Source organism: Aulonocara stuartgranti (assembly GCF_965226115.1).
Source record: "Aulonocara stuartgranti genome assembly, chromosome: 11".
Lineage (NCBI taxonomy): Eukaryota > Metazoa > Chordata > Actinopteri > Cichliformes > Cichlidae > Aulonocara > Aulonocara stuartgranti.
The window spans coordinates 5,225,100-5,239,167 of record NC_138947.1 but is presented as its reverse complement, the minus strand read 5'-3'; the positions used below and the strand labels follow the sequence as shown (position 1 = coordinate 5,239,167).

General features: G+C 43.9%; 1 protein-coding gene across 5 annotated transcripts in view; it reads left to right on the top strand.

Annotated features, from left to right (window-relative positions):
* The window catches only part of satb1b (SATB homeobox 1b), a 104,523-nt gene that overhangs the window by 70,782 nt on the left and 19,673 nt on the right, over positions 1-14,068 (top strand). For all 5 annotated transcript variants that reach the window (XM_082550297.1, XM_082550295.1, XM_082550296.1 and 2 more), the window contains exons 6-10: positions 3,544-3,655; positions 4,755-4,832; positions 7,713-8,212; positions 10,426-10,638; positions 13,666-13,737. In XM_082550297.1, coding sequence (XP_082406423.1) covers positions 3,544-3,655; positions 4,755-4,832; positions 7,713-8,212; positions 10,426-10,638; positions 13,666-13,737 — 975 coding nt within the window. The remainder of the gene's footprint in view (positions 1-3,543; positions 3,656-4,754; positions 4,833-7,712; positions 8,213-10,425; positions 10,639-13,665; positions 13,738-14,068) is intronic.

Below are 14,068 nucleotides of genomic sequence, written 5' to 3'. Positions count from 1 at the left end.
CTCTGAAGAGAGACAGGGGTGGGGGGTAGAGGAGGAGGGGGAGCAGAGCAGCGAGGGGAGGGCGGTGGGGCGTTATTTTGTGAAATGCTTCTTTTGTCCGGGGCCTTGTCAAACATTTAGTTTCATTCTTTTGTAGCGGAGAGTCATGCTTTGTGTGTTCGGCCTACAAATGGCTCGAGGAAACTCAAGAGAATGCAGTGTTCACTAATGCCTGTTGTCATTCTGCTACAGGAACTGTTTCTGACCCGTGCGAAATACGAAGCACGCTTCAGGATTCACAGTTCATAGCTGGGAGAGGCATCTGCAAAATACAACTTCTCCCTCAATCAGGCTGATTTTGTTTTCTGAGGTTGCTACCAAGCTTAGCATCCCCCTTGCCCATATTCTCAGAAACTATGGCAACAAATGAGATTTCCCCCCCACGCCCCCCACCATCGCCACCACCTCACCCCACTCTTTCCCATTGCCACCACTACCTCTTCTTGCCCACCCCCTGTTCACTCTCGCTGGGCGGCCCCTGATGCACCAGCTGCTGCGTTGTGTAGCAGCAAATAGTCATCAAAATGCCATCTTTTGCAGGCCTTCACCACCTCGGCTGCCACAGGCATAACCTGGCTGCCAGTGCGTGTGTGTGTGTTAGAATGAAGGAAGGGGAGGGGTCATCCCAGTTGAGGTGGATATGTGCCATAATTGAGCTCTGTTAGATGTTGGCGAGAGACGAGGCGCAGTGTTGCAAATGGGATGCGCTTTTTTCCCCAGCTGATTCAAGACATCAGGCTAAGTTGGAATGCGTGTTGGTGTTTAATTGTGTATGTGCTTGTGTGAGTTTGTGTAACAGCACCATGTGTGTTTGTCTGCAGGGGTTGTACTCTGTATGTGTGTGTGTGTGTGTGTTTGCCAGTGTGTATATACCACACTCTAACACTAGCAGCTGGGTGCCTACAGTACCTGCCTGCTGCACTGCTATTTTCTTACACACACACACACACACACACACACACACACACACACACACACACACACACACACACACTCTTTCCTCGCTCTTCCTGTCTCCCATGTTGGGGAGTGGAATAGATGTTGGGGACCGATAGTAGCCCAGTGCCACTTCCTGGTCTTGCTGATAAGCTCTCTGTGCTGCAGATGGCTATCACTTAAAGGGTCCACACACATGCTCATGCACAGAGACACACCCGCAAACTCTCACACACACACAAACGCAGTCATGCTACCTGTTGACAAGCCCTAGCACAGCCCTCCCGCTGGCACCGCAGTGGCAGCAGAGGCTCTGGTTATCTGCTTGATTTCACTTAGTGCGTATGCATGTGTGTGTGACAGAGCGGTGGGGAGAGGGAGAGAATAGGTGTGTGTGTGTTGTTTCGTTCTCACATACACACAGGGCCCCCTGTGAGAGGTAGAGTGATGTATTGAGGGAGAGGGCTGATTAATGAGGAGCGTTTATTAGAACATCTGTGTCAAAGATGGCGGAGAAAGAGGGAGCGAGAGAGATAGGGGAGAAAGACGGGAAGTGAGGGAGAAAAAAGCACACCGTCTTTTGCAGGCCTCCTGTTTGTTGCCTGGAGCCGCCTAAGCCCAGATATACTGTAAATAAAAGATGCCAGGCTGGAGGAGAGGAGTTCATTATCCCCCTGACTTAAAGGCGAATTCTTCTTACGTTTTAAATACGTGGTTTGCAGATGGATCTTTGGGTGGGGACGTGGAGTTGGAGAGAGACTGTCAATGTAGGACCAGAGAATTTTGAACTTGCAGCTACTATTTCCTAATACCAGTATTGTATAAAAATGAGTCAGTTCATGCATAAAAGTGTGACCCATTAAACCGAACCTGAACTCCGTCAGCGCTTCCGTTGAATGAAGGCTTTTCAATATATTGATAAAAGACTGCTTTGTTGTAGCGTACAAGTCCAAATGCAGACCTTTTCACCCTCCTGTTTTTCATCATGCACCGCAGCATGGTTGGCACAAGTTCTCACCCAGCTGCACGAATGTGACTCGCCTCAGCTGCCTGAATTTGCCTTTAAAGAAAAAGAAAGAAAGAAATATTAATAATAATAAGCAGCTGAATGTTGAACTTGACTCCACCTGGTACAAGCAGGTATAGTAGTAATTGTGTGTGTGATAGTTGGTGTCTTTTGTCATTTCCATGACACAAAATTCGATGTCTTCCTAAACATGTAATTGCTTCTTTTCCAACCTCGGCTGGGTTTTAATATTACTGAACCAAGACTTGGCTAGCACAGAGCTCTAGCTTTTATAACGTCTCCTGTGTGGTATTCTCTGTCTCAAACAGAGGAATGGAAAATATTCCTCATGTAAATCTTTTAGGAGGAAGCTGGTTAAAATTGTGCCTTACCTGCTGCTTTTTTTTTTTTTTAACAAAAGGAACCTGTGTCTGTCTTGTTTCTTTTGGGTGGCTCGTTCCTACCATGTCTAAAGTTTTCGGTGCGTCACACTTAGCTGCAGCGCTGCTGTATAAGGTGCGGCGTACGGCTTTAATCCGGAGGTCAGGAGTTCAGAGTTTGATCGACCTTTTTGATGGCACAGCTGTCACCCTTTAACCTCCTTTTGTGGTGAAAAGCTGGAGCCAGAGAACCAGAATCATCCTGTGGCTGTTCATTTCTGCTCACACTGCCATGCTACTCTGCCAGAAGGTTCCCCCCACCATCCTCCAAGCGCATATATTATAGAAAATGATAAAGATGGCATACCTATAATTTGAAAACAGATGGTTTGGTTCTTTTGAATATTTATAACAATCAAAAACAATTTCTCCTGTGCCAACCTCGCTATTCACCCGGAGGCCGGCAAGGTGTTAAAACATTCATTTTAATGAAACTGGATGGGAAAGAGGAAAAAAAACAGCTCTTTGTTTTTCCCAGGCGAAGGAGAGCGGTTGAAGTAAATGTTGAGAGGGCAAAGAGGCGACTGTATAGGGGGGAGATGGGAGCACGTACGCATCGGAGAACGACATGCTCGGTGCGGCCCCCAATCTGCTCGAAGTCGTTGTCTTTAACAGATTGTATAAATAAAGAGCCGCAAAATAAAAGAGGTTTATCTGTTTACATCGCCGAGCTCCCCAGGTGCTGATATTCAATAAGCAGCTATCTTCTTTTCCTTTCAAAGGTAAATATCTTTTCCACTGCATGCTCATGGAGTGAGCAGATGTAGAGCTCAGGTGACCTTATAAGTGACCCAAAAAGTTCAGACAAACTCATCGGCATTTGATAAAAAAAATAAAAGTAATTGATTAATTAATAAGAGATAAATCCCCTTCTTTGGTTTAATTTGTTTTACCTGTAGAAGAAAACAATCTCAGATTTCTGCATGTCTGATACTTTTCAGTTAGCTTTTTTCCCCTGGTACTGGGTTTTACTCGATCCCTATATTTTATTTGTTTTGACAAGCTACAGTGTTACTGCATGTTTCACAAGCTTTACTATTATGTCTGCATTTTCCACAATGAGAATCTAAAGTCTCTCTCTCGTTTTCTCTCCCTCTCCCTCAATCAATCTCTCTCTTTCAGAGTATGATTTCCTCCATTGTGAACAGCACTTACTATGCAAATGTGTCGGCGGCGAAGTGTCAGGAATTTGGGCGCTGGTATAAACATTTCAAGAAGACAAAAGATATGATGGGTAAGCAAAACGGAGGGGCGCAAAGTATGGCGCTCACACTTTTGTCTCTTTGCACACACATTCTCTCTCTCACACACACACACACACACACACACACACACACCAGTCACCATTGCAATATGTTCCCTAACCAACCGTCTCTTTGTCTTCCTGCTGTTGCATGAAGCAGAAATACATTTTTATTTTGTTGTCTAATAATTTAAGCTCACTGCAGGCAGTGTTACAGTTACACACAGTGTTAACTTTGCTTCATCCATTATTGCTTTAACTAACACTAATGCAAGAGCCAAAGTGACCCAAGATGTTTTGTTTTTTGTTTGTGTGTGTGTGAGTGAACAAAAGGCAAGTATGACTTCAGCCGGCCTAGTCTAAAATTCAATTAGATTTTCTTATCAAACTTCTACCAACACGTGCTTTATATAATCGCAGAAAAATCCCCTTTGACCTGCCAGGAAATGAGGTTATATAATAGCAGTAGCACCCAAGCTGCAGATAGCACGCCGATATATTTTTATGTCTTTTGATTCAGCAGAACAGCGCTCTGTTGTGAGCTGGTTTAATGCTGAGATATTAGCTTTACCAATCTGTTGAACATTATCTTTTTTCTTTACCAGTGTGCTGCTGCTGCTGCTCGCAGTGATGATAGACACAGATATTATATCAAAATGTTTTCACAGCCTTCCATGCAAATAGTGTGTTGTGATCATATCTTATCTGATGTTTTTTTTTCCCCCCTCCATCAGTTAAAGTAGCAACATACACTGGGAACTTTATTTACTCGAGACCTGCTGTACTTTAGTACTCTCTTGCATACACCTACACATTTTCTGTCACAGTTGTTTTCTTTTTGGTTTTATGTTCCTTAAAAGTGGAAGCGCTGCAGCTGCCAGTCCGGCCTCAGTTTTAAATGCTGATGTTTTAAATGTCATATTTCTGCTTAGCTGGAGTGGGAGAGACAAATTGTAGAAAGCCTTAACCCTGTCTTTCTTTCCTCACAACTCTGCAATGTGTGTGTGTGTGTGTGTGTGTGTGTGTGTGTGTGTGTGTGTGTGTGTGTGTGTGTGTGTGTGTGTGTGTGCCTCGCTATTTGACTATTCAGGCATGCGTCAACCCTCCCAGCTGGAGGGGTACCTGGGGACGTGTGTCCTCCGTGAGAGCCCACGTGCCAATGCACTAGGTATGTTGCAACATGGGCACACACACAAATACTCACACACACACACTGTAGAGGACTTTGCTTTGGCATTAATTAATTGTGCGGAAACTCAGTATAGCATTACTTTCGGTGATGTCAAACCTGATCCTTACAGCCTTTCTCCTTGTTTGTACCTGTTTCTTGTAATGAGATTATACAGATTAATACACAAAGATAAACACACAGTCACTTTTTGAGAAACTTTCCTTTATACTCAGACTGTGACCTTAACTGCCGTTAACAACCAGACTTTCCAAAAACTGAATCACAATTATAATCTTGATCCAAAAACCAACAACAGTCATTTTAAAGTCACAATTAAAACAAAAAAAAATCGCTCTGTTAACTTTAACCCACAGGCTACACGTGGAAATCTCCATCTCAGTCACAACTAAACTTAGAGTTCCTTTACAATTTGAGAATCAATCTAAATGATTTATGCTTGTCTTTTAAAAAAAAGCAATAATTACTACACAGTTGTGTTTTTTCTTTGTATGATACTCTCTGAGGACTTCGAATCCTGATAAGAACCTAACCACAGATGTGTACGCACACAGAGAAGCAGCGATAGCATCTCAGGATGTACTCGTACACACTCAGATAAACTCACACGCGCGCACGCCATGTTAGCCAAACCTCAGAAGCAAAAACTTTGGCACATGAGCCTCAGGTGCCCACCACATGCCCGTGGCAAAACCTCCTGCCCCAGTCCAACCTCAGTATTTATGATGGGCTGTTGTATGTGGCCACAAATGGCAGCAAGAGAAAAAACACTGGTGAACTGCCAAGCATGAAGGCTGCGAGAGAGAGAGGGGCGGGGGGCACAGCAACCCTTTGTGTTTTGAAAGCAGTGTCTTATGTGACTCTAAATTCACTTCAGCACATCATGTTCAGTGAGTAGCTTTAGCCTGAAGTCAAGGGGAACAAGTACCTGGTCACAGGTACTCTCTGTCAGCTGAAGTGGGTGCCAGCGAGTGAGCGCAGGGAAGGAAACAGGAGCAGGAGTTGGGTCAGTGTCTCTCTCTCTTTCTCGTTCCCTCATTCTCTCGCTCTCTCTCTCACTCCCAGTCACAAACACACACTCCCTCCCTCCCTCAGCCCACATCCCATTCCCATTGTGTGTTTAATCCGGGGCTCTTTTGTGGCAGGATTCCACACGAGGACTCCCGCTTCTGTGGCAGCCTTTTTCTCCCAGGGCCTGCCATGCTCTTCTGTCACCCCTTCTCTTTTCAATTTGCATGGAAATGCCTCCATGTGCCTGTGTGTTTGTGTGTTGCGAGTATGCCCCCCAGCAGTCTGTGTGAGCAAGCATATGCGCACTACGCACATACACACATTCACATATGAGTGAAAAGGCACACCATACCATCAGAGCCAGGGAATGCCAGGGATTATGGAAAGAGATGTGATTATTACCAAGATTTTTATTTTTTGTTGCCCCCCCCCCCTCCACATCATTTGTTTTCGACAAACACTCAATAGACCCGTCTTGGCCGGGTGTTTTGTGCTTGCTGACAGTTAAGAAACAGGCAGCTCAAACACACGATTATTGTGGGTATTTTTGGAAAACATCCATGCACTTAATCTTTCATCTGCTGAAAAATTCAGCTTGTTGAAGACCCCCCCCCCAAAACCACCCCTTCCCTTAACAGCAATTTATGCTTTTCACATTCTCATACGATGCTTTTCTGTGGGATGTGGAGGCCGCAGCACACTTCTGAGGTGTTAATGTTGCCATCCGTATGAATTCTTAAATACTGCCCCCTCACTCACTCGGCATAGTACATGCAAAGAGCCTCAGCATATGTGAATTCCTTAAAGAGAGGCGGTAACCTGAAAACATTCAGCTGCTCCAAATGCTCATTCACTTCGTTGTGGGTAGCACTTTAAATGTTAAATCATTGTTTTCATCCTCTAAGCACATAATTTAAACCTGTCTTAAAATATTCCCCAGCAGCCATTATGGACTTAAAGATTCCCAAAGCAAGAGATGCTGCAAAAATCTCCAAAATGCCATTAAATGACGGCACATAGAATTTTTTTTTTTCTCACAGACAGTTCGAGTCAAAACCGTTTCAGTATTTCAAACAGGGCAGTTCCTCAGGTTACTCGTTCTGTCCTCCAATGTACCCCTCCTTTCTCTCTTCGCTGTTCCAAACATTTTATATTTAAACCATCCTCCCCTAAATATGTCATATTGGCTAGCTTGTGTTCCTTATTTTAGAATTAAGGATGCAAAGAGAGAATCAGATTTAGCTGTATTGCTTCTGCCTCTGTGCATGCACATACACACAAACACGCACATATCATTTCTGTACCTACACACACACACAAGAATTTTTTTTTTCACATGATGAGGCCACAGACATTCTGTACTTAATTTCGAAGGCATGGTTAGTGGAAGACACAGGTCAAACACAATGAGGCTCTTTTATCTGCGTTTCCATCTTTTTCGTTTTTCTCTTTTTTTTACCCGGTCATTGGCAGGGAGGAAGAGGCCAGTGGAGAGTTCTGGTTAGGGGGAAGATTCTAACCTCCCGTTGCTTTTCGTTGGTTTCTTAGATATGTGCGAGCTTCACAAATGAATTCCCTTCTCATATAATGTAAACAGGAATGTAAGCTGACAGGCTTAGATTGACTCGAGGCAAACATTTGATCTGATGCAGGCCGGGTCTGTTTCATTTCTTCTGATTAGAGAGTATGACTATGGTGCCATTAAACTGATGTTCATGATTGTTAGATGGCTATCTGCTAGTTTTTCTTTTTACGTCATTCTCCGCGCCTGTTTTTTCCTCCTCTGTTTTCTTTGTGCAATTTAAGCCAATCATTTGTTCGTGTCTATTTTTCTTTGTCTTTCTCCAGCGGAAATGGACGGCTTGTCCGACCTCTCCCCACCTGGCTCTAACCACAACCACAACCACCTGAGTTTTTCCCAGCAGCAGCAGCCGATCCCCGGCAGCACAGCGGAGCAGACTCCTTCGTCGCCGGTGCCGCCGCTGCCTCATGCTCCGCCGCCGCACGGTGGTCAAACGGGAGGCCGACAGCCCCAGCTCCCCGGTCTGCATCACCCGGGCTTGGTGTCCACACCCATCAGTCCCCAGCTGGTCAACCAGCAGCTTGTGATGGCACAGATCCTCAACCAGCAGTATGCAGTGAACCGGCTGCTGGCGCAGCAATCCCTGTCACAGCAGTACCTCAACCACCCACCTGTCAACCGCAGCTCCCACACCAAGCCTCTGGAGCCACAGGTGGCATCGAACACAGAGGTTTCCTCTGAGATTTACCAGTGGGTGAGGGACGAGCTAAAACGGGCCGGCATCTCACAGGCTGTCTTTGCCCGTGTGGCCTTCAACAGAACACAGGTGAGGAGATCGAATTGTAACAGAACTGACCTCAATCAGTGGGTTATATTTAAACTGGAAGAAAATTATAAAAAACATACTGCATCTGCCTACATCATACAGTCTTCATTCATTTTTTATCAATACTGTGTATATTCAGATGTTAATAAAGTATTTAAAATATGGAAAAGGTACCTTTACATCCCCTTAAAGTTCTTTAGTTGTAAAATCAAGTGGCACCGGTGAAATTCAGCCAAATACTCCCAACCAAAATCAAACCAAAAACATCAGCTTTTATCTCCCGTAGTAACACATCAAGTGTATATCTTACAACAACATCCTGTTTGAAAAGGAAGCGTATCACATTATCATTTCTACAATTTCACGAGATCTCTCTCGCTATGAAATGTTAGGAAAGGCTTCTGTATGAATCCACTGCTTATTCATAATTCTCACACACTCCAGTAGTCTAGCACCTCTGCTTCACTTGAAGACAGCTGGCAGGCTGCCATGTGAAAGACCCAGGTTCGGTCATGGCATCCGTTCTCTCTCTGCCAAAAATATGTGGTTTCACTGCAGAGTCAGAGGCCTAACAGACATATCAACAGACACACAGATGGCAGCGTTAAAGCCTTAAGACGTACTATCTGTGTTGGGGGGTTGACAACAAATCTCATTACCTCTCCATTTTCTTTGAAGTTCTATATGTGAAAAAGAAAAGGGGGGAAAAAGAGCGATAAGGATCTATTGGAGTTAGAACGTACAGCAACAAAAATTATGTGAGTGTTTGTGTTACTTACTCAGACAGTGGTGGTTTTGTGCAGCATGGCAGGCTCCCACACAAATAGAGCCTTATCGGTGGCTGATGTTAGGAATTAGTCCAACGTGCCTTCGGAGGATTATTTATTAGGTTTGTGTTTCTTTACAAAGTCTGCATTAATAAAAGGACAGGGGAGGGAGGTGTTGGTTAGCAGGGTGAAGAGGCCTCTGTCAGTGCAGGAGGTGGATCAAAGGAGCAGAGGTTGCTTTTTTTTTAATGGGGTGGAAACTACTCAACCCAAAGAGACAGATAGAAATGGTTGATGGTGAAAACTGATAAGCATGTTCACACTGAAGAATGCAAACAGACACACACAGAGTTCAAGCATAAAAAGGATATACTGCTAATCTGTCCTCTGACAATGTGTATCCATCAAGTACACAGTCACACCAATAAAAATGTGTGGTTTGTTCACACATGTCTGCATACCACAGACCTGCATATTTTAAACATGACATATATGGCTGCATATATTTTAATAGTCACTGAAGAAACACCGCCAATCGCATATTGCAGTTCTGATCATTAGCCCGAGAGGACTCGAATGCTTTAAAAATAAATAAATAAAGGCACAAATCTGTTTTTACCATCACTTTGTTTTATTACCAAATCACACGTATTGATGGTGAGAGAAGCGGAGCGATGGTTTGCACAGTGTGTGGCCAAGAGCTGATGAAAAGGCCCAATCACACGTCTCTGATAATGGAGTCATCGCCGTCTCATAATGATGGAATTGAGCGCTATTGAAAAGTAAACAGAGGATACACTGATTGCCCGCTGAACAAGACAAGATGTTTCAGGCGAGTAGCTCCGCTCTTATCCAAAGCAGTACACGACTCAAAGAATATGTCCAAGATGTGCTAAATACCACCCATGTGCGATGGGTTCAGAGGCCACACACAAGTTTCAGTAAAGTGGGTTTTTTTCCCGTCATCTCCACAAATGATCATGGATGAAGTGCTTTAGACTGACAGAACAGTATTGTTGTACTTCCAGACAAAAGCCCTGCAGAGAGTCATGAGGATATGATGGGATGATTTTATAACATTAATAATGGACTGCTCTCTGTAGACAAAGCTCCTGCAAGTCTGTGAGAGGTGGAGACTCTCATATAATCAGTTGACTCAGAAAAGAAAGCGTGTGTGAGAGCATCACAGCTCCATTGTCATTAGAGTCTCCATTTACACTTTACTGTCTTACTTAAGAACCCTCTAATGTGATTATTCTCCTTATTGGTTACCACCGTGACCCCTGCTTCACATCTATTTCCCGCTCTGGGAGCCTCTTACTCTCTCTTCCTCTTTCACTTTTCTTTGATGCTGCTCTCCGTCCACTGCTCTTTTGGCACCTTCTCGTTTCTTTTTCTTTTTTTCTTTTTTTAAATATATATACTAAATGTGGTTTCATCATGTAGGGCTTACTGTCTGAGATCCTGCGTAAGGAGGAAGATCCCAAGACGGCGTCCCAGTCGCTACTGGTCAACCTGCGCGCCATGCAGAACTTCCTGCAGCTGCCGGAGGCCGAACGTGACCGCATCTATCAGGAGGAGCGGGAGCGCAGCCTCACGGCCGCCTCTGCAATGGGCTCCGCTCCGCTCATCAGCACCCCATCCAGCCGACCTGTACAGGTAAATTATTGTTTCTGTGGATGCTCTTCTGTGGTTATACAGCATGTTGTAATAACCTAAAAAAAACTTGCTTAAGTAGAACAGGCCCCTGCTGCTTATAGTAGATGCTGGGGTGGTGGATGGGTTCAACCAGCAGACACACATGCAAAGTTATGGAGCTTAAATACGCCACCAAATTAGGACGGTGAACTTGACATATGATGTGAGATGAGGCTGTGCTCCACTGGTAGCAGAAGTGTGATGGATAAAACACAAAGCATCAGCAGTTGTAGTAAATACTTTGTCAACTTTGGGACCCAAAAATCATGTAGTATTGCCAACCGAACCCAGATGTTTATTGCCATTACCCTGCTTATTAAACTCCACAACTATTCTGTTGTGTGGCCAACTCAAAGAAAACCCTTTCTGCTCCGAGTCAGAGTAATCTGAAATGAAGTGACAGTTCTTTAAAGTCCTGTGGCTGACAAAAAGCAAAGAAAATCTACTTTCTACACGGTTATAGTTTTCAGTGTGCACGCAACACTCAGGGCTGATAAATCTACATTTCTACCCCATAAAACGACATATCTGAAGGGATCTGTTCCTTTGAACTGTTGAGCCAGCTCTGCCGAGATGTTGTTGGTATTTCATGAATGTGTTTACACGCAGTGAGCAACGGGTAAAGGTATGCATGCGTGAGAGCAGGTTGGATTGAGCTGAGAATGTCTGTCCGTCCGTCTTTGTGTTGGGATCACAGACAGACAGACAGACGTGTGAATCAAACCTCGTGACGCGGGCGCTTTTTTAGAGGTGCTGCAAACCACACAAGGTCAAACAAAACGCTATTTCCTTTTTCTTTCTTCTTCAGAAGATTCAGTCAGTTGGTATAAAACATTTGCGCGATGTTAAATATTTATACTGTACAAACACAGGCACCTCATGCACTCATTAGCACACTCTGTTTTCTGGGACAACAACAAGCGTGTGTACAAGAACAACCCCAACACATTGTTTCGTTGCATACTTCACATTCCCCTCTATTGTATCAGCCTCTCCAGAAACACATGGAACAAATAAAAGTCTGTCAGTGGTAAAGAGAACATACTTTACATTCTTCCTGCATGTAAATGAGTTGTGCATCATCCCCGCCCTCACCACACAGGTGAGAATGGTGCACAAATGATGGATAATTTTTTGTGCTAATTTTGACCTTTTACCATGCATTAGGCAGCATTAACAGCCCTCCCATTTCAAAAAAATAAAGCTCACTCGGTGATGACAAGCTCTGTGAAAGATCAAACATCGTTTAGTCAGTGCGTCTTTCAAAATCGCTTCGTACCACAGCACAACTTTGTACCCTCGCCGCAAATCAGTGTCCCTCATTTGAAAGGTATGTGGCAACTTTCTACCACTTAAGCCCATTTGAAGTGCGGTCAGCTGCATTTGGGAGGTGAGAGGGCCAGACAAAGGCTTCTTCTGTCCTGTCTCCGGTGAAAATTTGGCTTTTATTTAGGTGCGGAGGAGAGTGAGATAGAAGCCCCAGCCCACCCATCTTAAAAATCAATCTTCCCTCTGAAAAGGCTCAGCGTGGTGGCAGTGGCCGGCTGAAAAGAAAGAGTCGTACTGTGAAGCAGCGGTGCTGAACTTAAAGCAGGAGCATTTTGCAGTTCACGGCTCATCTTTACAATCTCAGGCTGTGCCGGCACAGGACGGGAACTCAAAGCAGCAGAGTGAACTATCGCACAGGAATTTATTGATGTAAAAAAAGGAAAATAAAAGAAGGTTTTGGCAAAATAATCTGCTTCTAGTGTTCCTGTTAGTGTCCTTAAAGCCAAGGCAGGAACGTGGAACTATGAAGTGCCTGTTAAGTTCATATCAGGCTTATCTTAGCATATCTGCAGTGAGCTCACAGAGCTGCAGAGGCACATAACGAAACAAAATAAAACAGAAATAAATCTCCAAGGCGGAGAATAAAGGCAGTGGCTACAGCATGGTGTAGAAAATTCAAATCCTGCTTTCTGATTTTTATTTTCACATCACTCAAAATACTGTTGGCACATCAGTACAATATCTCAAGGCCTAATATGCTTCACCTGTATGACTTAAACCAATTGACATTTATCATATAGACCTGTTTTCTGTCCTTCCTCTCACGCGCACACACAGATTTGCACACTCATACACCTGGCCATCTGCCAGCCTCTCCTATGAAGCAATGCGGTGTGAATTTAAGCACATAAATCAGACAGGGTGGCAATTGAGCCTGAGACAGAGGAGGGTTTTTATTGGCCTCATAAAAACAGATGCAGAGGTATGTTTCTCTCACATGTACCGATGGCTCGGCTCGACTCTCCCAAAGCCAGTTAGTGCATGTCTCTGCCTTAACAATTTGCTTGACACGGTACCCTCCTGCTCCCGCTGACAAGCCCGTGTCGAGCTGTCATAAAACAGGATAAAAGGCCCAGAAATTCTCAGACATTCCACTTTCACCACAAATTTCAGAGATTGTTTTTTAACACATAAAGGAGCTCGTATTAGGTGTCTAGACAAATACTTGAATATATATGTTTTTTGATCACCAGTTCCATCGTGAGATGGTAGCTGTTGGTGTTATTATGGTTTATTTGAATGCCATTTACTTGTACCCACACCCAACCCTGTCGATGGTTCCTTTCAAAAAGACTCGTATGGAATGATTCATATGCTAATGGTTCTTGGGTAATGCTTTTATTAGGATACTTGTTACCTTGTCAAAGGATTTTCGTCAAGATGCAACAAGCCGCTGAATGAAGATGATTTGATTTCACTTGACTTACATTTATTTTTTAATCACCGGCTTGACATAAGAATAATAACGTTTCACACAACACATCTAAGTGTTTTTGAGCAAAGTAAGGCTGGCGCTGTGTGTGGGTGAAATCTACACTCGAGCGCGCGGGTGTGTGTGTAAGAGTTGGCTGCATGCATGATCATGTGTTCAGACAGATTCCCTTTATTATTATTTTTTCTTATGTGAGCCTGAACAAATATGGTTGTGTTGTGTTCTAGCCCCGAAGGGAAGACTGTAACAGCGTAAGGCCGGAGGATTGGAATCCCCGAATCCCTGTGGGCATTTCACCTGTGAGCAAACAACTTCACCCCTTCACTTCCCCAACCCCAGCACTGCCAACTGAGCAGATACATTCTCATTGAAAATACAAGTCACTCTCATTGACAACAATATCCCTATGTCAGTGCAATTTTAGTGTTTTCTATGTTTATGAAGCTGGAAAGTTATTTTTCAAGCGCGAGGCAAATATTAATTTCTCTGTCTATCAGCGCAAAGTGTTATCAGAAAGTCTGGAACAATAAAGTTAAATTACATTACATTACTCTGTTGCAGTATTTAGTAAACCAACTGTCACACAACACTAATAAAAAAAAATCTTCAGACAGAGTAGAGAGTCCAGGT